Raw genomic sequence first — 24,393 nt, 5'->3', positions numbered from 1 at the left:
CAAATAAGCCATAATTGTTTGTTGTACATTAGAAGTTATCTAGAAAAAATCAAATATCCCCATAAAAAGGCCTCTCCCATCCAATACAAATTGTAAAGTTTCTGTGAATACTATTGCCATTAATACAAGGGAGAGTTCAAACCAGAGGTAGCCAATACAACTATCTTTACATCTGGTCAAGCTCCAGGAATGATGAGTGACACATCTCACAGACTAGGACCCCTGACCAACACATACATTTCAGGACCAAAGAGCAGTGCATAATGTGTACTAAAAGAGGTGGGGTGGCACAGATGCCCACATTGATGATAAATGTTTCCACCCCAAAACAGTAAATTTGGCTTTTAGACCATTAACGAAATGTCTATGCCTTGAAATTCTCTGGTGATTATTTATACTTTGTTTTATTTACAAGAATTATTATTCTCTTATTTTCCTCAAAGGTACATGTTAATTAATTCATCTTTTATAATATGCCTAATACCGGAGACCAGTCTCTAAGCGTGGGGTCGGGATTCAAACCTGTGTTGCTCTGCGCCCGGCTCCTTTGGTTTGTCAACAGCATATCGGCAATATTTGTAATTTTATATTGCAGACTTGCGCTCCTGTAATGAGCTCTCAGCAGGTTAAACCCCATCAGACTCCAGCAACAGTTGAGCAAAATGATGCAATTGCAAAATTATTCTATCAGTTTGATGTAAAGGAAACATCTCACCATTTACTTATTTCTCATTTGGACCTCCATATATGTGATGATATTCACTCCACAGAAAAAGGTACGTTTCACTTTTAAAGCAGCCGTCAAAAGCTAAATGGGGATGGTTAACTTCTAGTCCCATTGATGTTGAAACTGTGTTTTCCTATGAATGTTTGATGTATTTTGATATGCTTTTGCAGCGGCTGGACATTGTTCCTTCCTGTTCTTCACTGTACCCATGACCGACGCAGCACCCCTCACCACACACTTTTACCCTGTTGCGGCATCCCCTGCCTTTCTCGCTTTGTCCTTCTGGGTGTCCCTTCCCTTACCATGGCCTGTGCTCCCTGCTTCTTACTTTGTCTTCTGTGCCAGACAGTACTAACTGCCCATCAATGAACTCAGTCCCTACTGTGCTTCCTGCTCCTCCCTACCTTTTTATAATGACATCACCTTTCAATGCCTTTTCTTATTGTGACCCTTGTCACCCATAATATGACCCTTGTCCCTCGTGGTCAGATTGTTTTGTGTCCCCAATCACATGCACCCTCTACTTCATATTGTGTGCCAGTCCCTTGTGAGTTTTATCCCCTCAATACTGTCTACCTTCACATTCCTTCATGCCTGTTACTCTGTCACAACATGAATGCTTTAGCTTATCAGGGCCATTTTGATCTGGCTTCCTCCTCATCTTTCATGTTAAAAACCTGGTGATCTAAAAAACATAGAACCAACACGGTATGACGTTCTTACATCAGCAGGCTTTTTTTCTTTGTTTTTTTGCTGAAAATATTCGCCCAAAAAGAATAATTCAAAGATATGCGTGGCAGGGAGGGTGGGGTAAGGGGAGTTAAGGGTTAGTGATAATAGGGAAACGGGATTGGGGGGGACCCCCTCAAATATAAAAGTATAAAGAGTTTTCTTTGTTTTGGAAAAAACAAAACTGGGCACCTAAGAACATAGAACCGTTAACAGCATGTCAGCCGTCCAAAGCCCATTATTTGTCTGCTGGTTGGTCAGTTGTCGCATTTATATACTAAAATGCCCTCCTCTCCCATAATTCACAACTGAAAACTCTCCCAACTTCCACCTCCTTGCACTACAACGTAGAAATGTTAGTCACACTTAGAAAATGTAGACAAACTTTAGCTGACTTCCAGCTCCCTCCTGTATAAAGCCGGGGATGTTTGGTAGCTGTCAGCTAATGCCCAACAGTGATTGCAGCCTAGTAGTTTCCAGACCAATACATATTCCCTTTCTTTGGTTTTGCTCCACCTCTTGAGTGCCTATGTCATTGTGGCTCTCTTCCCACGACCCACCCACAATTCTCCCCTACAGCATCCTTCAAGAATTCTGTGACCCTACATTGTTTTTTGTTATTATTTTTTATTTATTTGTTTATAGCCGAACTTCGACTTTTACAAAATGCATTCAGAACCCTCGGTGTTTCCAATGCCAAAAACATGTCATTACCGGCAGAGCGTCTCCACCAAAAAAAATCCTCAGTGTCTAACCAACTCATTTAATCTACAAAGTGCGAGAAATGTTTACTTCTCAGAATCCTATTTGCATCACATAAAATCAAAACAGGTTTCAGATTCTGAATTGAGGAGCTTAATTCTACTGTTTGGATTATATTGAGTCTAAATCGCAACATAAATTCTGTTCTCCATCTTGGGTTTGGACGTCTCCTGAAATAGGGGAGCAAATAGCCGATAGCTGTGTCAATTAATGGGAATGACCTAAAAAAAGGTTACTTGATAATCCTGGCCTTGGTCTCAATCAAATCACTAATCATTATTTCATGTTTTACTTTCAAAGCATTCTCTAGCAATTTATACACTGTTTGATCACATTTTGCCAACATTTCCAAGGTGTCATTCCTTAGATAGGGCCCCACATATAGTGAAATCTGTTTCGTGACCAAAATAGCTCAATAAAGTGGCACAACCCTCCAGTCCAAGTGAGCTCCCATCGAATAGAGGCCCAATTCGCACCTTAAACGTGCAAGGACATGGGGAGGCCTAGAACATTTTTCCATATTCTGCCTTCCATCCCTGTCCAATTTACCCTACGCGAGTACGGTTGGGCGTCCATTCCTTAGAGCACACTGGATGACTTTTCCTTTATAAAACTTTTTAAAGGAAGCAAGGAGAACCTACAAGTAGAGTTTAGGATTTTTTTCATTTGACTCTGTAGATGTAATAGTTTCTCATCTACAGCCCCTTCCACCATTCTCAATGATGGGCTCGCTCTCACATGCATTCCTAAGTATATGACTTATTTTACCTAGGGAGTGTATGGTTGCTTAATTTCCACTCCTATTTAGAGATCTTTTTCAGGTGATTACTAAACACCAATATGTGTGATTTCGCCCGGTTCACTAGTAGATCATTTGAGACCGCATAGTTGACCCTACATTACCTTTTCCCTGATACATTTTTCTTACAAGAACAGTGCATCCTGCCCCAGGAATTTAATTCCCTCAATGGCATCTTGTGAACTGTATTCCATTTTGAATCCTGGGGCGGTTCTGTTCTCCTCCTAGCAATGGTTAGAGGATTTCATAAGGAAACTGCATCATAGTCACCCCATGCTTTGTCTTTTGATCATGTCAAGTTCTCCCCTGAATTGCATTCATTGTTTTGTCCTGGATCATGGAGTCTGCTGCTATCAAGACACTGCTGGGACAGTCCTGTTCATCGTTCTCTGAGATTCATTAGATGGTCAATGTTCTTTACCTGGAGTCTTCCTTTGAGTATCTTGTCTTCTCTGCTATGTCATCATCTGGGGATCATCACAGGTCACTTCTCACTAGCTAGTCCTGTGCTTCCTGTAGTGTTTGAAAGATGCTGGATCTCCCTCCATGCCAAATTTATCACGTTGGCAGGATCACACACTTAACTATTATCAGCCTTTTTGCGCTTTCAAATGATTTATGCATCTTCTAGATGATCTGCATGTACACAGGAAATATCATAATTGTGACATTGCCTTCTCTGATTGGACTCCATCTTCTAGCCTCCTGTATTATGACATACATTCTCTGAAGTTCAATATTTTCATGACTACTGCTCCAGGTTTTTTTAAAAACAATTTTTTATTGATTTTAACAAACAAAAGCAGCCAAAAGAAACCAGGCAGTGAACATCAATCATAGCATTGAGTATTATGTACAGTATCATGATATGTCCACTGCCTCTCTGTTACCCTCCTCCCTATCCAGAGCTTACCCCACTTCACCATCTTCCACAGCTTTATCTGGGGGTACCCCCTGGTAGTCCCTCCAAGGAATCCTCGTCTTCTGGGCAGGTTTGGGCAGTCCCACTCAGTGTAGCCGCTAAGTGCCTCCAGGCCATCAATGGCTCTGCTTCTTCATCCCCCTGTTGACTGTTTCGCTCCACACCACCATTTCCGCATCCACCTATTTCTGCAGGTCGTACCACCAAACTTCTACCTTTGGTCTATTGTTCGCTTTCTAGCCCATGGAATTTCTGCTCTTGGCAAGTATATACGCCAAGTCTGAGTTTACTCACATGTTTCAACGTGCGCGGCCTAGAAACCCCCCCCCCATCCCCCCACCATGCACGCCCACAAAGATTTCACATCCAGTTTAATCCCCTTCTCGGTCAAACAGTGGGCTACCTCCCTCCAGAATATCCTTATTTCCGGTCACGCCCAGAACATATGTATCATTCCTGCGTTCACCTCTCCACATTTAGGATATGTTTGTATTCCTGCATTCTTGAACCGTGCAATCCTCTGAGGGGTCATATACGCCCTATGGGTAATACATAACTGGATTTGTTGCAACCTCACGTTCCTGGCCACTTTTTTGTGTTATCTCTGAACCCTCACCCACAACCCATCACTCATAGATTCCCCGGCTTCCTCTTCCCAGTCCCGTCTCAACTGGAGCACCTCCTTTCCTACCCTTGACATCAGCAGTTAGTACATTCGGGAGACCTCATGGCCTCCGTCTCATATATCATAAATTGTTTCAATGGCTGTGTCGGGCTGACCCTCTAGTACTGTTTTTGACCATGTGTCTTTCACTTTCCGCACAAACCTAGTATAAGTGATATACTGTCCCCGGTGTAGACCGGTATCTTCTACCAATGTGTCAAATTCCACTGCCTTCCCATCTTGCCATACATCCCCCAATGTTGCTCTACTGATCGGTTCCCAATGCCTCCGGATTATCTTCCTCAATTGCTCGTCCACTCTAGTCGGTGCCACTAGCGGCATTTGTGGGGAACATGGTGTCGGGTTCTCCATTACCTGGCAGGCCTTCTGCCAAATCGTTCATCCCAATTCTAACATTCTTGTGCACCCATCTTGCTGTGATTTCGGCAACCATATCCACTCTTTTAAGAAAAATGGAGCACATTCTGCCCTCAACAATCTGGACTCCGATGTTGAGTCCTCCGATAACAGCCTGGCCACATATTGTAGTTGGCTAGCCAGATAGTAAATCTCGAAGTTGGGCAATTTAATGCCCCCTTAGTCATACGTGTTTTGCAGTTTCCATAGTGCTATTCTGTTTCTAGTGTTGTGCCATATGAACCCTCTACATATACTTTGGAGTTTAACAAAGAATCGCTTGGGTATTATATATGGTATATTCTCAAAAGCATGCAACAACCTAGGCAGCACCACCATCTTTAACAATGCCACTCTCCCCAGCATGGTCAAAGGGAGCTTGACCCAGAACCTCATACTGTTTTCAATGTTAGCCTTCTCTGTGTTTTGTATGTATTCGGCCTTGACCGTGTGATATACATCAATCCCCAAGTATCTAAAGGTCCTCGTCTCCATTGTATTTGTAATACCAGCAGTTCCTCTCGTGGTATCCCTCTATATCTACCTAGGGGAAATATGCATGATTTCTTGGGATTCACTGTTATGCCCGACAGCACCGCATATCGCTCCATTGCTTCCATAATATATTGTAGGTTCTATTCAGGATATCTCAAGTACAACAGCATATCATCAGCATACATTGATATCAGGTGTTGCCCTCCCTTCGTGCTGATCCCCCACCTCTCCGTATTGTTGCCTCGGGCATATTGCCAGGGTTTCCAGTGCTAGATTAAACAGCATCAGGAACCACAGGCATCTCTGCCTAGTGCCTCTACTGAGTTGCCATCGATCTTAGATGGTCGCTCCCGTCCTGACTTAGGCCAGCGGTGTACTGTACAGCAGTTGTACCCACTTGAAGTACGTGGGCCCAACCCCATATTACTTCAAGGCCGCCATCAACCAAGGCCATTTGACAGAGTCGAAGGCCTTCACTGCATCTAATGAAATAATTGCAACCTCCTGTGAGTTCTTTTCAGTTTGTTCTATGACATGATGGAGCCTTCTGAGGTTGTCGGATATGCTTCTGCATGGGACATACCCAGTCTGATCGGGATCTATATGTTTGTTGATAACCAGTCTCAGCCTATTCGCCAGCACTGCCGTGAGTATCTTGCTATCTTGATTAAGTATAGATAGCGGTCTATATGACCCGCGGTCCATGCTTGGCTTGTTAAGCTTAAGATGCGGGATAATGATCACCCCCCCCTTAGACTCCGGCAGCGTCCCCTCATCCAACGCTTCATTTAGCATTGCTAGTAGCGGGGGGGAGCAACTCCGCCTTCTATGTTTTATAGAACTTGCTAGGTAATCCGGCCGCCCCTGTAGCCTTACTAGTGGTTAAAAGCTTGATTCCTGCTTCTAGTTCCTCTAACGTAATCAGAACCTCTAAGTTCTCTCTCTGCTGTCCCCAATTTGGGAAGGCCAATATCCTTCAATGTTTCCATCACATCAATCTCTTCACCATCTTCAACGTCCTTATACAGTTGCTGGTAAAACTCTAAAAAGCCCTTGTTCACTCCTTCTTGAGTATCAAGTATTTGCCCATTCATCCCCCGTACCGCTCTAATCGTTTGTCTGGGTGTCTCACTCTTATATAACCAGGCTAACAGCCTGCCTGGCTTATCTCCCCCCCCACATGCTGTCTTTCCATGTATTTTTTATAGTTCAGGTTGCATAATCTCTCCCAATACTCCCCGCAATCGTGTTGCAATTGTCTTATGGTTCCAGCCTACTCAGGGGAATGCCCAACTCTACGCATGATTGTCTCTCGTTTCTTTTCTGCTTCATGTAACTCATGTGTCATGCCACATTGCAGACCTGTGGATTTAGATATTGCTGCTCCCCTCACCTTAAATGCCTCCCATAATGTGCCAGCCGATTCTACACTTAGTGTTATGTTCAAAGTAGTCCACTATTTATTTTTTGAGGTCCTCCCTAAACACTATCTTTCAAAGCTTCGGCTCAAAGTCTCCATGTCAGGATCCATGCTCTGAGTGGCGAGTATTGCCATGTTATAATCAATGGCGAGTGGTCTGAGAGGACTCTTGCTTTGTATTCCGACCGCACTAGTTCCCCTGTAAACTCTGGAACAGCAAAAATATAGTCTAGCCGCGTGTGTAGGTTGTGGGGCGGAATAGTGAGAATATTGCCTGTCTTGAGCGTGGTGCATCCTCCATACATCCACTAGATTAAAATCTCTCAAAAGGGTCTTCAGGGCTTTAGCTGCTGGTGTGGGCTTTTCCTTTCTGATCTGTCCACCTTGGGATCGAAAGTGCAATTAAAGTCCCCTCCCCATATAACTGCCCCCCAATGTGTGGGCAGATCTTGGTGTATATGGTCTTGAAATAGCCTGTAGCATCGTGGTTTGGGGTATACGTGTTAATAATACTCAGCTCCCTGTTTTCCACTAATCCCCTTATTAGAACCATCCTCCCATCTGGCTCTTTGGTGGACTGTAACAGTTTAAAAGGGACATGTGGTGCAATCCACATAATAACCCCTTTGGCGTATGCCCAATATGTTGCTCCTATGGTGGTCCCGCTCCATTTCCTCCCTACCACTTCCTGTTTTTCTTTTGTTAGGTTCTTTGTTAGGTGAGTTTCCTGTAATAAAGCGATATCAATTCTCTGGCTCTTCAAATACATCATGACCTTATTTCTCTTCAAATAACTATTGAGCCCCCTGACATTCCAGGTCGCTATCTTAAAGCCCCCATCTTATCCATACCCCGTTCCGCCTCTATCTTCCCTTGTCATCTGCTCCATGGGCAGTGGTGTATAGGTGTAAGCTCGCCCCCCAACTGTTAACTCCCCAACTCCCTTTCTACCCCCAACCCTACACATACCAAACCCTACCCTTCTGATGTTTGTTAATCTGCTTAGAATCACATGCTGTGCATAGTCTGACATCCAGTGGTCACTGCAGAGTATTGCTTTTTGTTTTTCGTAGTCGAAAAGGGGACGTCGACAAGGCGTGTCTGTAACACTATCCCTATAGTGGCGTGCAGTGTACCCACAATCCCTCACTCGTCGAGGTCCCTCGGATTGTTTTTTTCCGCCCAGATATTGGTCGCCTTTACGCGGAGCTCTTTGAGAGAAATTGCAAAAACATTTATTCGACCCTTTGGTCGTTATTTAAGATTATACATTACATTAGAACCCTCCTTCGACGTCGTAGCTGCGAAGCTGTTTCACCGCCGAATAAGAACTTCGACGGCAGTGACTTCGACGGAGGAGATCCTTCGGCGCTGCCGAACACGTGGCCTGGCCTCACTGGCCTAAGACAGTAGGGAGAGTGGGGTAATGGGACATTTCTTGTTCTTTCTGAGAATGCCTTTCTCTTTACCCTCCCTTTCCTTCGGGGTTGTTATCACGTTTAACTGTATCCTCAGCTATGGAGAGGACTCCCTTTAGATTTTGCCTGCGCTGCAAGGGCAAATGCACTTGGAAAGACCAGCACAAACGGTGTAACCATTGCTTACCCCTCGACCACAAAGAGGACGGCTGTGCGGCCTGTAAGCTTCATAAGCCAAAGACTTTAAAGGACCACAGGGTCAAGAGGTGGGCAGCCTACGCTATGTCTAGGTCTGATTCCTCACCCGCCGAGTGTGACGAGGATAGTGATAATCCGACCCCCGCTTCGGAGGTTGTAGACCTCTCTAGGGAGCGTTCCAGCTCCTCGTTGTCTGTCCCCGGCCCCGACAAGTTCGGCTCACCCCTGCTTATGGGGATGAACACCCCGGTGACACTGGTGAAAACAGAAAACACAAACATAAACACACAACCCACGGCACATCTTCATCGAAGACAAAGAAAGCCCTAGCGCCAATGGAGACGTCGGGCCTACCGGCGCCCTCCACCGACCGTAAGGGTCGCAAGCCCTCCCCGCCACCACAGACGCACCTAGCGACTGGACTACCCGTAGACAAGGGCGCTACCACCAAGACGGCAGGCGACGCGCCTCTTCAGAGTGCGGTCGTTGCTGAAAGAGACTCAGCACTGCCCAAAGCGATGCCAGACTTACCCTCGGAGGAATTAATCGTCGAGAGGTTGGCACGTATAGTTTCCAAGGACGGCCAGAGACGGACGGTGAGTGAAATGCCAAAAACCGCTCACAAGGCCAGGGAAGCGCCGAAAATGCCGGAAGGAAGGCAGGGACAGCTCCCGCCGTCGAAAGAAGGCCCTAGCCTGCGAGAAGCTTTCTCAGAAGGCGAAGGGACCTTATCCTCGACGTTATGGGACAGACCTAGACAAATACAGGCAGAGGGACCTCCTTTTTCGCCTCCAGACCGTTCTGGTTTACCATACTGGACTGTTGAGAGATTCCAGTAATGTATGGACAAGCTAGACAGATTCATGTCCACTCCTGAAAATAAAACACCTAAGAGACCAAGGGAGGTGCTTCAGGAGGACCCTAGGGCTAAATATCCTAGATTATTTGACCCCCTTCAAGAGGACATGAATACTTATGACCTCACTGAAGAAGACTCTCACTTCCAGGAAGATGAGAAGTTGAGAAGTTCTTAAATAGTGAAGAACAAAACCTCGGAATAGAAGAAGGTTTTGAAGAAAACACTGACATGGAGGGGGGGGGGCTTCAAGGAAGACTCAGATGAAGGTGGCTCACAGCCCTGGCAGTCACCAACAGAGACTACAGACCCTGACATCTTAAACCTTCCCTCTCCTCAGACCACACCGGTCAGGAATCCATCACCAATAGATGATCAACGCGCTACTTCGGAAGGCAGCAGCGCATTTTGAGATTGAAACTGGTGAACTTACCCCTGATACTGATTTTGTGGAAAAAATCATTAAAGAAAAACCTCCCACTAGTCAAACCATTCCCCTCCTCGCCTCAGTTAAGAGACTAATTACTTCATCGCTGTCCACACCTGCACTGGTAAAAGGGGTCAATCCCAGAATTGAAAAATTGTTTACCTCCTCTCATTCAGACCCATTATACATTAGGGGTCACTCAATTCTGGACTCCTTGGTGGTAATTACCACAAGAAAGAGCGGGGGTGCCGCTGTCAACCAGCGAAGCACCCCCAGACAAAGAAGGAAAGAAGCTCTATGCCATGGGTAAAAGAATTACAGCCTCGGCAGCTTTTTCAACCAGAATTGCCAATAATACACTACTGGCAAGTTATGCTGATGCACAATGGGGACATTTACGGCAAGACCTCGAGGAAGTCCCTGAGCCCTTAAGAACTCGCTTATTGGCCACAGTAACAGAAGGAACTCTGGTTAACCAGAGCATCATTAAAAACACTCTGGATGCTGCAGAAACGGCTGGCCGTTCTTTAGTGCAGGGAATTCTTCTGAAGCGTCATGTCTGGCTCTGCAATTCCGGTTTTAAGCCAGAAACCCAGGCCTCACTCATTAATAAACCAATAGAGGAGTCTAACCTCTTTGGGAAGGCAGTGGACGACGCACTGGAGACTGCGAAGAAGGAGTTCGACACCCTCAAGACCTTAGACCAAATCTCAAGGCCTCCCGATAACTGAGGATTCGGCAACAAACGCTTTTTTCGAGGCCAACGCCAACAACAACAGCAGCAGCAACAACAGCAGTACACTGCAGGCAACTGGTCATCTACTCAGGGAACCAGTGGCCAGTACACGCAAAGAGGACAGAGCTGTGGCAAGGGCAGAGATCGGGGCCCCACTCCCAGAGGTTCCCCGGCTACTATAACACCAAATGACCCGAAGATTCGTGTCCCCTCCCATGCATCACCGGTCGGGGGCCGGTTAACATCTTTTCTACCAGCATGGGAGGGAATAACATCAGACCGATGGGTATTGTCAACTATTGTCATGCCGCGAGACGGGTGGCGCTTGTGGAGCCGCTGGCGGTACGGGAGATGATCGTCTTCCCGTTGCGCCGTGACTGCCTACCCGTCACGTTCTTTCTATCACCGGTCTAGTTGTTGCACGTAGGCGCGGCCCGCAGTATTTATTCCACCTCTTCTGGGTTCCGGATACGTCGCAACGCTTCCGGTTTCTCCGCTTGTTGCTATCGCTTCTGTGTTCTGTGTTTCCATCCAGCCCGCCAACTTTGTTTTCAGTGCCTCCCCTTTTGTTCCTGCTTTGTTCGGTTCATCTTCACTTGCTTTCCTTTTTTACCTCTCTTCCTTTCTTCTTGCCTTACCTCTCTTCCTGTTTTTTCTCCCTGTCCTCCTCCTTTTTCTGCCTTCGGCCACGTTTGAATCTGCTTCCTGCTTCTCGTGGGTTTTCTTTTCTCTGTTACTGCTCACATGTGTACCAGATCCCGGCCTGTCTATTGGATTGCTTATTCTTCACGTTCTACTTGCTGGTTGCCTGTTACACTGTGTACTGTGTTTTAGTTCCTCTATGACTTCACTCCTCCAGGATCTTAACTGCCATCTCTCCTTGGATTGATCCACCTGCCTTGCACTTCTCTCAAGTGTGTTCCGCCTGCTCATCTCTCCAGCTGACACCAAGGTCTCTCAGGGGTTTTTTGTGCCTTCGGGCTTTTTCCCCTCTTGGCGCTCCCGGGGGGAGGGCCCTTGGTCACCTCATCTGGTGACACGGTGGCTTCCTTCCGTGGTCGTCCTTATCTCCACAAAAAAAAGGAGAGTACCAGAAGAAAGGAGAGGAAAGGTTCCAGGAAGGAGGACGAAGGCGAGGAGCTAGGGGAGGGAGGAGATTCGGAGTCTACTTTTTCCGACGAGGATATCACTGATTCTGGTGACAACTATAGCCCACGGGTACTGTATAGAATTTAGTTGGTCCCCCAAGTACAGACCCCCAAGGGGATGACGCCTGTCACCGGAACACCTCGCCATTCTTCTTCAAGAAGTGGAACTACTGCTACTAAAAGGAGCAATAGAGGTCGTGCCTCTATCACAGGTAACGGAAGGTATTTATTCAGTGTACTTCCTTGTACCCAAAAAGGACATAACCATGCCCCCTGTACTAGTTCTGCGCCCAGCGAACAAATTTGTCAAACCTCAAAAATTTCGCATGGTGAACCTACAGGAAGTAATCCCCTACTTTCGCAGGGAGATTACATGACAACACTGGACATGAAAGATGCATACTTTAATATTTGAATGTTGCCAGCGCACAGAAAATACCTGAGGTTCATGATAGAGGGCAAACACTACCAGTTCAGAGTGCTACCCTTCAGCATAGCGTCAGCGCAGAGGGTATTCACGAAAGTACTGGCAGTGGCAGCGGCCCACCTGAGCAGGTTGTCCATCCCAGTATACCCTTACCTCGACGATTGGCTCATAACAGGGGATTCTTACGAAACATGCTTCTCAAATACCCAAAAGACTGTAGACCTTTTGTTCCAACTGGGCTTCTCCATCAATGAGAAGAAGTCCAGCCTAGACCCCAGCCAGATCAAACAATTCCTAGGGACTCTAATCCGAACAAAGGACGGCCTTGTCTTCACCTCCAATGAGAGGGTCCAAAATATGCTGTTTGAGATCCCTCAATATGTGGCCGGTCGAGAGGTGACGGTGTGCAAAGCAATGCGTTTGCTAGGAATGATGGCGTCATGTATATGTTTGGTACCTCACGTGCGACTGCGCATGCGCCCAATGCAAGAGTGGCTCAACAGCCAGTGGTGTCAGGCCAGTGGACAATGGGACGATCTAGTGGTGGTCTCGCAGGCCTTGGTTCTCTCGCTACGGTGGTGGTCGAAGGAAAACCTTGTAATAGGGAAACCATTCGCCACCCCCGCAGTGGAGGCCACTCTAACCACAGACGCATCCCTCACAGGATGGGGGGGCTCACCTATCCCATCAGACTGCACACGGAGTTTGGACTCCGAGTGTAGCGTCCAAATACATAAACTTGCTGGAACTGCTAGCAGTCTTCAAAGCAGTGAAGGCTTTCCAGGCACACCTGCAAGGGAAGACAGTGATGGTCCACACAGACAGCACCACAGCCATGTACTATCTGAACAAGCAAGGGGGCACTCACTCTCCAGGACTGTCCAAGCTGTCACAGAACATCTGGAAGTGGGCTCTCAAACACATGTTCCTGTTGTCACAACATGTACCAGGGGAACTCAATCTGCTGGCAGACGAACTCAGCAGAGACTTGCCTCTGCCCGCAGAGTACGAATGGCGGTTACAAGAAGACATAGTCTTCGACGTCTTCACACAATGGGGATTCCCAGAAATAGATTTGTTTGCAACTCTGGAGAACTCCCAATGCCAAGATTACGCCTCCAGGTACCCCCAGAACCAATCCAAGGGGAATGGTCTATCGATACCATGGTCAGGGAAATTTGTTTACGCTCCACCCACCCCCCACCCCGACTCCTCTTCTCAACAAGATAGTGCACAAGATGCACCAGGAACCAGTTACCATGATACTAGTGGCCCCTATGTGGGCCCGGCAGCCATGGTTCGCTCACTTGATGGAAATGTCTCTATCTCCTCCAGTGAAACTTCCCTGCCCGTACAACATGCTGTCACAGGACAATGGCAGAACACTACACCCATGCCCACAGACCCTGAACTTAGCAGCCTGGCTCCTGAGGTCATAGAATTTGGACATTTACAACTCCCTCAAAGATGCATGGACATTCTTAAGGAGGCTAGAAAACCTAACACTCGTTACTGCTATTCCAGCAAATGGAAAAGATTTGTCTTCTGGTGTAGAGATAAGAGCATCAACCCAGTTGACTGCTCTGCCACACGGATTGATCTTTACCTGACTCACTTATTAGACTCAGGTTTGAACTTTAATGCCATTAAAGTTCATCTAGCTGCACTTTCCGCATACACCACTTCTCAAAACGGAGTCCGTGAGAGAGTCCAGTCTGCTGCAGTGTGAGCAGGAGAGAGGAGCTGCAGCTACGGTCTACGGTCTTTGTTTCAGTGTGCCAGTGGGCCTTTAAGAAAAAAAAGCACAACTGCCTTTAAAAACACCAGAAGAGCGCGGAGCGCGCGCGGAGTCCGTGAGAGAGTCCAGTCTGCTGCAGTCCGCTGCAGACTGCTGCGGCTGTCATCAGAAGTTAAGTCTATAGGTAAGTGACTTTCATGGGGGACAATAGGCCGTGGACAAGGCTTAAGTTAAAACAAACCCAAATATCCTTGCCTCTAACTCACAGTAAAATCATGGACACTGAACTGTATTCAAATTGTATTATTAGAAGTGACCTTGAAACGGAAAGTGAAGCAAGACAAAGTTTACCCCTCGATGAAATCGAGGGAGGAGCTGAGAGTAGCAGATCGAGACTGACTAATCCCGTACTTTCAGCTACTTCAACCACCACCTTAACTGTCCAATGCTTTACGCCCACAACCTCGGAAGAGTGTACAGATGGCACAACGCCGGACTCGATAGAAGCCCCACCTTCTGTGGAGCCCGGGACGGCGAACGCGCCGGTTTCAGATGAACTTGTAACTCAACTTGCTCCAGCCAAGACGCATGTCGACGCATGTAGAGCCACCATTTTAGTTAACTCAGACGTGGAATCATTGCCAATACCGATGCAACTAAATCTGCGTGATCAAGCATTGCCTGCAAACGCAAACGCACGCGAGTCAGCTGAGAGCTTAGTAGTCTTGAAGAACGAAATGGAAGGAATGGCAAAAGCCTCCAGCAAAGCACGCACTGAATCTATGAATTCATAGGCACAATCTATCCATGATGATAACGGCAGTAACGCTAGGAGAAGCCTAACTTTAGACAAAAATCAGAGAAATGGAACAAAGCACTTGGTGTAACGCTCACCTGGTTCCCCCGGAGGCGCGGGTCTTGATCTGGCGAGGATACTGTCTTCAGTGTTAGGCGCAGGGTTCGTTTTGCTCCCGGACTGGGCCCCCTTCCCACCGACAGTTTAAGCTGAAGAGAGAGATGTCTGCAAGGGTAAACCAAGGTATTAGTGTTTGGAAGGTTCGGAAAGTTCCTAGCCCCTCTCGCCCTTTCTTTCCCCGTGGAACTGGGTTGATATTGCGCTTACCTTATATAGGTAAATGACGGGCTCTCCATCCTGCGTCTTATGCAGGGGCGCTGGATCCAGTTGCTTCACTGGATGCGAGCTCTGCCTCTTGATAGCAGAGGATTTGCTGAGAGCGAAGACGCCGTTAATGCACGAGCGTGCCTTGCAAGTATTAAAGTTCCTTTTGCTTTGTTTTCTTCTCTTTCAAAAGTCTTAAGTCTGTAAAGTCTATGTCTTTCCCTTTTCAGATGCTGTGACGATGAAGATTATCCTTCTAATGGCACGTAAGTAGAAAGACTGCACTAGCGCTGGAGAATGCTCCGTAATGTCTCTTTAGTCTTTGCAGGTGCTGAGGTGCAGCGCGAACAGATTGAAAGCGAGCATAACACAGGTAAGCAGTCTTGTAACTAAGCGTTACTAACCGATGTATCTTGCCTTGCAGGTGCCGGAATGCAGCACGAGCTGAGTTGGAACGGGCGTAACACAGGTAAGCAGAACTTGTAGTTGAATATTACTGACCGATGCTCTCTCTCTTTGCAGATGTCGGATGCCGGAAGAGAAAGGCAGAAAAAGGCGCCTTGGATGCTGCCGTTGGATTAGGTAAGTAGATTCACTGCCTTTGCTTTAACCTAACCTGTGCCTTTGTTTTGCAGGAGCCGCCGAAGACTGAAGACGACTGAAGATTGGATTCCAGCAGGTTATTTTGTGTTCACAGGATCTGGAGCTGGAGGTTTCCTGGAGCTGACACGGTGAGCGTCCTGCTGCAGATGCAGAATAACGCGAAGCACGTGAAACCAATCGGGTGTGGTTTAAATAGCCTTCTGTAGTGCTTAGGCGTCTCCTTCCACGGCCCCACCCAGGTAAGAAAAGAGTTCCAGATTTCTAAAAGAGTTCCTGTGTTCTGCTTCCAGGGAGTGGCTCCTGCTCCACCCAGACAGAAAAAGTAGTTCCAGGCAGAGAAGGATCAGGAGACCAGTTAGCTGGTAAGTAAGCAGCATGGTCTGCTACAGGTAGGTCCACCAAGCACTCTTATCCAATATGAGCCCGGCGCTTCCTGTGCCGGGACCAGTCACCATCATGAGCCTGGCGCCAGGACAAGGTCCAGAGGGTCCCTATAGGGACTGGCTGGTTCCTGGGATCAGAGTCATGGGCCTGCTTCCAGGGTCGTGGGGCAAGTCCTGACCCCTTGGAAGCAGGGATCATGACAGCACCCCCCCTCAAGGCCCCTCCCAAGGTTGACTTCTCCGGAGGTCTTGGTTTGTTAGGAAATGTCCGATGAAATTTCTTGATTAGTCGGGGAGCGTGTACATGTTCTGCAGGTTCCCAAGATCTTTCTTGGGGGCCGTAGCCTTTCCAGTCAATCAGGTAGTGTAGTTTTGATTTGGAGATCTTGGAATCCAGGATATTTTTGATTTCAAACTCAAGTTCTCCGTCAACTAGGATAGGTTCAGGAGATTTAGTCAATCGGGTTTCTGGTTGAACAGGTTTTAGTAGTGAAACATGGAAGACTGGGTGCATTTTCATGCGAGGGGGTAAATCCAACTTGACCGCTACTGGATTTATTATTGCAGTAACAGAGTAGGGTCCCAGGTATCTTGGGTTAAAGGTGCGTGGTCTCTTTAGGGGTAAATATTTGGTGGATAACCAGACTTGATCTCCTATTTGGTATTGAGGGGCTTCCTTTCGATGTTGATCTGCTCCTTTCTTGTATTGTTCCTTGGCCCTTTGAAGGTGGGTAGTAGCTTCCTTGAAGGCTTGGGTGATGGTTGAATGTAGGTGGTCAACTGCTGGTGTTCCAAGATCCTGAGGTGGATCCAGGTTAGAGGTTCGAGGATGATTACCATACAAAAGAAAAAACGGGGTCTTTCCGGTTCCAGAGTGGACTGAGTTATTGTAAGCGTACTCGGCTATCCAAAGGATGTCCTTCCAAGTTCCTCCTGTCTGTTGCAGCATGCAGCGTAGGTACTGTTCTAAAGTCTGATTGGTCCTTTCGGTCTGACCATCGGTTTGTGGGTGGTGACTGGTGGAAAGCCTCACATCAATTTGAGCTAACCGACAGCAACTCCGCCAGAAGTGGGAGATGAATTGACTTCCTCTGTCTGAGATTAAAACTGAAGGAAAGCCGTGCAACCGAACGATGTTTTCAAGAAATTCTCGAGCCAGGATTGCTGCTGACGGTAACCCCTTTAGTGGGATGAAATGTGCCATTTTTGAAAATAAGTCTACGATTACCAGGATTGTATTGTATCCGGAACAGGGAGGTAAGTCGGTGATAAAGTCCATGGAAAGGGTATGCCAGGGATGAGGTGGAATTTCAAGTGGTTGTAAGAGGCCTGCTGGTTTTTCCTTAGGACTCTTGTTCTGGGCGCACACTCCACAGGACATGACAAAGTTTCTGATGTCTTTTCTCCAAGATGGCCACCAAAAGTGACGCTTGACCTTTTCCGAGGTCTTGGCCATACCCGGGTGTCCTTCCATTAAGGAGTCGTGATAACAAGAGATGACTTGAGTTTGTAAGCTGGTACAGGGTAGATAGTTGTTCCTTGAAGTATAATAAGTCGTTCTTTACTGTGAAGTCTTCCCCCTGAAGTTGCCATTTTTGTATGTCCATTGGAGTTACAAGTTGTTTAACCTGGGTTTCAATTTCTTCAATGGATTGCATGCTGATCAAACCCAGGATTCTTTGTTCAGGAATAATAGGTACGAGCTCGGGGTTAACCATGTGTTCCTCTACTCCGATTCGAGAGAGGGCATCCGCTTTACCATTCTTATTGCCTGGTCGGTAGGTGATTATAAAATCAAATTCGGCAAAAAATAATGCCCAGCGAAGTTGTCTGGAGGATTGAGCTTTGGCTGATTTAAGATACTGTAGATTACGATGGTCAGTAATGAAAGTGACTGTGTGTCGGGCTCCTAAGAGATAATGCCGCCAGGCCTTAAAGGCGGACTTAATAGCCAACAGTTCCTTATCGGTAATGGTGTAATTGATTTCTGGGGCTGAAAATTTGCGAGACCAAAACGCCACAGGGTGCAACTGGTTGGTTTCTGGATCTCTTTGTGAAAGCACTGCTCCCATAGCAAGGCTGGAGGCATCGGTCTCTACGATGTAAGGTAGTTCCGGGCGGGGATGTTTTAAAATCGGGGCAGAGGTAAATTTAGTCTTTAGCTCCTGAAAGGCTTGTTCTGCCTCGGTAGACCATTCAAAACGTTTGTTTTTTCTGAGGAGAGCTGTAATGGGTTGGACTACCCGAGAAAAGTCTGGAATAAACCTGCGATAGAAGTTGGCGAAGCCCAACATACTTTGAACCCCTTTTACAGATGATGGTGAGGGCCACTTGATTATTGCATCTACTTTCCTCGAGTCCATGTGAACTCCGTTAGGTGACAAAATAAATCCCAGAAATTCGACCTCAGTAACATGAAAGACGCACTTCTCTAATTTTGCAAAAAGTTTGTGTTTGCGGAGCCTCTCCAGTACTGCGGTTACATGTTTTCGGTGTTCTGCCTCAGAGGACGAATAAACCAGAATGTCGTCAATGTATACAACTACACACACATCAATGAGTTCACGGAGCACGTCATTCATAAAGAACTGGAATGCGGCCGGTGCGTTACACAACCCGAAGGGCATCACTTGATACTCGAACAGTCCATACTTGGTACGAAAGGCCGTCTTCCATTCATCGCCCTCCTTTATTCGCACCAAATGGTAGGCTCCTCTGAGGTCTAACTTAGTATATATGCAGGCGTTTTTGACTTGGTCAAGTAGTTCTGGGATCAATGGCAATGGATACCTGTTCTTAATTGTAATCTGGTTCAGGGCACGGTAGTCTATACACGTTCTTAAGTCTCCTTCCTTTTTTGGCACGAAGAACAGAGCTGAGGAGGCCGGGGACTTCGAAGGACGGATGAATCCGTTAGCCAGGTACTGGTCCAAATATTGCCTTAGGTGGAGATTTTCAGGTTCAGTAAGGGCATAAATCCGACTGCACGGAGGAGTGGATCCGGGAATCAGGTCTATCTGACAGTCGTAAGATCTGTGGGGAGGCCAAGAATTAGCTTGGTCTTTCCGAAAGACATCTTGGAATTCCTGGTATTCAGGAGGCAGTTGCGGACTCTCAGAAACAGTTGCAGCTAGTTTGGTGGAGAGCTGAGGGTAGCAGGTAGAAGCGCATTCTGGAAACCGGATTGTCTTTGCTCGCCAATCAATTTGAGGATTGTGTTTCTCCAACCAAGGAACTCCCAAGATGACTTGAAACTGAGGGGCCTTGATCACATCAAACACGATCTTCTCTTGATGCCCATCTTGGCTTACTAACGTTACTTCCATGGTGGTGTGAGTTACGGGTCCGGAAGCTATTTCCGTCCCATCCACGGTGGTAATGACGTCTTTCACCGTCTTTGGACAAAGAGATAGATTCATCCTGGCGGCCAGCTCACAGTCCAAGTAATTCCCGATTGCGCCACTATCAATGTATGCTTTAATGGCATGCATACGATTAGGTTGTTCAGGACTCACGAGGACCATGGGCATGATGAAATGCGAGGTCAAAGAACTGGTTTTAACGCTCGGCAAGCGGACCTCTACACTTGCCGGGCGAGGTCGTTTCCTGGCTCAGAATTCTCGGTACCTTTATCAGACACCCCTACTATCTTCTTCTTGGGCTTCACTGGACAATCTCGAAGAAAGTGCCCTGAGTTTCCGCAATAGAGGCATAATTGCAGTTGTCTCCTCCTTTCCCTCTCCTTTTGGGTTAAAGGTCCTTTTACACCCCCTATTTGCATGGGTTCCACGGAATCAGTTCCTTTCGTAGAACTTTGCGGCCTTGAAAAAAGTCGGGTTTCAAATCTGGATCGATCGGCTTTCCGATTCTGTAGTCGATGATCCAATTGCACTACCAGATCGATATATTCGGAACAGTCTTGTGGAGGATTTACCACTTGAGCCAGAACGTCTTTTAATTCCCCACGCAGACCTCTGTAAAACAGTGTGATCCTCTTATCCTCCGGCCATCCGGTTTCCACCACTAGTCTGTTAAATGATGCAATATAAGTCAGAAGATCTTGATTGCCCTGTCGTACTGAAAGAAGTTCATTGTCCAAGGCCTGTCCCTGATAGTGCCTTGCGAACAGTTTCTCCATACTGGCTTGGAAGTCCTGGAAGTTATGGAGAATGGGGTCATCTTGAGACACTAAAGGAACAGACCAATCTGCGGCACTGCCACTGAGATAAGAGAGCACGAAGGCCACTTTAGCCTGGTCCGTTGGAAAAGCGGCGGGTCTGCACAAAAAGTGCAAGCGACATTGATTGAAGAACACAGCAAACCTTTTTGAATCACCTGAAAAGCGTTCGGGCGGAGCCAAAGGTATATTTCCTGGTAGATTGATTTGTACCGGATTCGAGGAAGCTGGAGGAGCGTGGCCCCCACTTGGGGTTGGTAGAGGAGTTTGTCCAGCTTGGGCTTGCAGCAATTGTCTAGCCAAATCGTCTGTTCGCTCTTTGGAGACCACTAACTCCCTCCTTAGGGCATTTGTTTCCTGACGTGCAGCGTGTACTTCCGCCCTCAACTCCCCGAGTAATTGGGCCAACTGGTCTGTGTCTGAAGTTTCCATTGCGCCTGGGCGGGAATTTTTGTGGTAGGGCTTCGCGTTCTGTAACGCTCACCTGGTTCCCCCGGAGGCGCGGGTCTTGATCTGGCGAGGATACGGTCTTCAGTGTTAGGCGCAGGGTTCGTTTTGCTCCCGGACTGGGCCCCCTTCCCACCGACAGTTTAAGCTGAAGAGAGAGATGTCTGCAAGGGTAAACCGAGGTATTAGTGTTTGGAAGGTTCGGAAAGTTCCTAGCCCCTCTCGCCCTTTCTTTCCCCGTGGAACTGGGTTGATATTGCGCTTACCTTATATAGGTAAATGTCGGGCTCTCCATCCTGCGTCTTATGCAGGGGCGCTGGATCCAGTTGCTTCACTGGATGCGAGCTCTGCCTCTTGATAGCAGAGGATTTGCTGAGAGCGAAGACGCCGTTAATGCACGAGCGTGCCTTGCAAGTATTAAAGTTCCTTTTGCTTTGTTTTCTTCTCTTTCAAAAGTCTTAAGTCTGTAAAGTCTATGTCTTTCCCTTTTCAGATGCTGTGACGATGAAGATTATCCTTCTAATGGCACGTAAGTAGAAAGACTGCACTAGCGCTGGAGAATGCTCCGTAATGTCTCTTTAGTCTTTGCAGGTGCTGAGGTGCGGCGCGAACAGATTGAAAGCGAGCATAACACAGGTAAGCAGTCTTGTAACTAAGTGTTACTAACCGATGTATCTTGCCTTGCAGGTGCCGGAATGCAGCGCGAGCTGAGTTGGAACGGGCGTAACACAGGTAAGCAGAACTTGTAGTTGAATATTACTGACCGATGCTCTCTCTCTTTGCAGATGTCGGATGCCGGAAGAGAAAGGCAGAAAAAGGCGCCTTGGATGCTGCCGTTGGATTAGGTAAGTAGATTCACTGCCTTTGCTTTAACCTAACCTGTGCCTTTGTTTTGCAGGAGCCGCCGAAGACTGAAGACGACTGAAGATTGGATTCCAGCAGGTTATTTTGTGTTCACAGGATCTGGAGCTGGAGGTTTCCTGGAGCTGACACGGTGAGCGTCCTGCTGCAGATGCAGAATAACGCGAAGCACGTGAAACCAATCGGGTGTGGTTTAAATAGCCTTCTGTAGTGCTTAGGAGTCTCCTTCCACGGCCCCACCCAGGTAAGAAAAGAGTTCCAGATTTCTAAAAGAGTTCCTGTGTTCTGCTTCCAGGGAGTGGCTCCTGCTCCACCCAGACAGAAAAAGTAGTTCCAGGCAGAGAAGGATCAGGAGACCAGTTAGCTGGTAAGTAAGCAGCATGGTCTGCTACAGGTAGGTCCACCAAGCACTCTTATCCAATATGAGCCCGGCGCTTCCTGTGCCGGGACCAGTCACCATCATGAGCCTGGCGCCACTGGCGCCAGGACAAGGTCCAGAGGGTCCCTATAGGGACTGGCTGGTTCCTGGGATCAGAGTCATGGGCCTGCTTCCAGGGTCGTGGGGCAAGTCCTGACCCCTTGGAAGCAGGGATCATGACACTTGGAAGTTGATTCAAGCAGAGACAATGAGGCAATAGAAGTGATTGAGATAAATGCGGAGGCATTTCAATCGCCATTCGATGTAACAGACAACGAACTGCTCGCACTCGAAGTGCCAAACATTGCACTTGATCCAAATTCACTGAAATTCACTTTTCCACTGTCTAACAAACCACATGAAAACCATCGGAAAGAAAGTACGCCAAAACAAAAAACCATAAATGGAGCCAAGAATTGCAACCAAACTATGGCAACCACGATGACAAGCAATGGAAATGTGTTAAATCCCTTACATTCACTAACTAGTGGCAACTCTGTATTCGGTGCAATAAGTAGCATCCAGCCCTTTGGTCTACAACAAGCCCTCTGTAATGTATTACAGTTAAAAGAGACAGATCCGGCAGCGCGTGAAGCACGCCTGACAAAAAGACTCTTAGCAGATTTTGAAGAAATGAAAGACAGATTAACAGCAAGTTTCACTCTTGGAGCCTCAAGTAATAACAGCACTACGGAAACTGTTTCCGACATAAATTTTGAAGGCGACCAAGAACGAACCATCAGCGACAAAGCGTTAGGTCTGAAACAGACATCTTTGGATCAGAAGCGCAAAGCAGACCGCCTCAATTTAAATCCAGTAATTGTCACAACTCCATGCCCAAAAAGTCATGGAACTCACTCTTGCACTATCGCCAATACTCGCCCAAAAACGCAAAGACAGGGGGGAAAAGCAATTGATGTGGAAATCCAACAACGGCCGAAAAGTACTCCATCAATCACAATGAACGAACAGAGTACTTCAAGCAAAGAGAACACTGGCAGCTCACACTGTAAAGATTCTGATTCAAAATCGAACCTATCAGTTGCGGCTGCCATACAGATCCATAACAACATCTTGGCTGCAACATCTCTTGCCTTGATTCCATTCATAAAACTTTATGAAAGCTTGAACGAATCCTCCCAAAACAACGGAGCTATCATGAGACACATAGACGACAAAATAAACAAAATCGAAACAGAATTCGTGGCCTTTCAATTAAGACAAGAAGCCGAAAATACTCAGTCTACAGAACACATGAGCAGGCACTTTGAACAACTGCTGATGGAACATAAAGGATCCAAAAAATGCATTGAAGAAATGCTTGAAAAATTAACACAAATGCAATTACAAGTAGTAGAGAAAAGAGATACCACTAAGGATACTAATGAAAAAATAGACATAGGGATACAATGCAAATTGGACGCAGAAACACGTGACACAGAAAATGCAAATAATAAATCTATCTTAGTCACTGGTCCAATCTTGCAAACTCCCACTGACATAACAGGAAACAGCTTAACCACGGTTCCGAATAAACGGCCTGATGGAATTACGCCGAGATAAACAAGATTGCTAATTTCTCAAATCAATCTCTGGCAGAGGGAATCATTGATTCAACTGTTGATTCGCGAAACAGATGCAGTGAGACAAACCCGAAAACGGGGAAGAGTTCTGAGCAGCCATCATGTTCCTTCGCAAAAGCATCGTATGGCATTTTCAGCGGCCCAGCCAAAAACCTTGAGATTACGGCAAACAAAGAAAAAACAATCTCAGAGACAAATAGTCACCCAAAGAAAAAGCTAGAAAAAAAAAGAACATTCAGACTGTCCCAAAACACAGAAGCAATATAAAGCAATTTATAAGAAATTTGACCACGCCGGTGAAATCAAAGTCTACCGTAAACAAAAACTCCAGTAAATCAAATACAAATAGTAAAGTGGGGAAAGCTGAGATAACAGCTGAACCAAAGTGCAAATCGCCTGCAAACCCAAAAAAGCGGATGAGAATAGATTCAGACCAGGGATCTTCTGATCTCGGAGATCTAATAGAAGACCTATGTAACTTGTCAACATATGACGACAACGAGGCCGAGGATTCGCCCCGAGGATCTGCTGTGGACTTGTCAAACCTGTCGACAAGTAGATTAGAATCACCAAATCAGACAAAACCAGGGAAACCTCTTTTAAAGAAAACAGGAAGCCAGAAAAATGATATAGGTGAGGCCGGGGAGAAACAAAGAACAATTGTCGAATCTTTGTCTGGACAAAAGCCTGGAACACCGGATTATATCTCCAAGTCAGCAAACAACTTTCGTTCAGATTTAAATCCAAAACATACGTCCGCTTACAACTGCAAGTCCTTTAATGACTTACATGATTTTCCCCGAACAGCACTTAAGGCATCCTATCAAAAGATCATGATCGAAAACATCTTCCAAAATGAATCAGATGTTAACTTGAATCGTGGAAACATCTTACGTCTACTACATGCAGTACCAGCGC

At 46.7% G+C, this 24,393-nt stretch overlaps 1 protein-coding gene across 2 annotated transcripts in view; it reads left to right on the top strand.

The window, feature by feature from the left end:
• Positions 1 to 24,393, top strand: part of BLTP3B (bridge-like lipid transfer protein family member 3B) — a 2,399,137-nt gene that overhangs the window by 792,771 nt on the left and 1,581,973 nt on the right. For both annotated transcript variants that reach the window (XM_069629381.1, XM_069629382.1), the window contains exon 8: positions 596 to 776. In XM_069629381.1, coding sequence (XP_069485482.1) covers positions 596 to 776 — 181 coding nt within the window. The remainder of the gene's footprint in view (positions 1 to 595; positions 777 to 24,393) is intronic.

The sequence above is a fragment of the Ambystoma mexicanum genome, chromosome 12 (genome assembly GCF_040938575.1).
Source record: "Ambystoma mexicanum isolate Mex_15411 chromosome 12, UKY_AmexF1_1, whole genome shotgun sequence".
NCBI classification, from domain to species: Eukaryota; Metazoa; Chordata; class Amphibia; order Caudata; family Ambystomatidae; genus Ambystoma; species Ambystoma mexicanum.
Note: the sequence above shows the minus strand (reverse complement) of the source record. Positions and strands in the feature narration are given on the sequence as shown.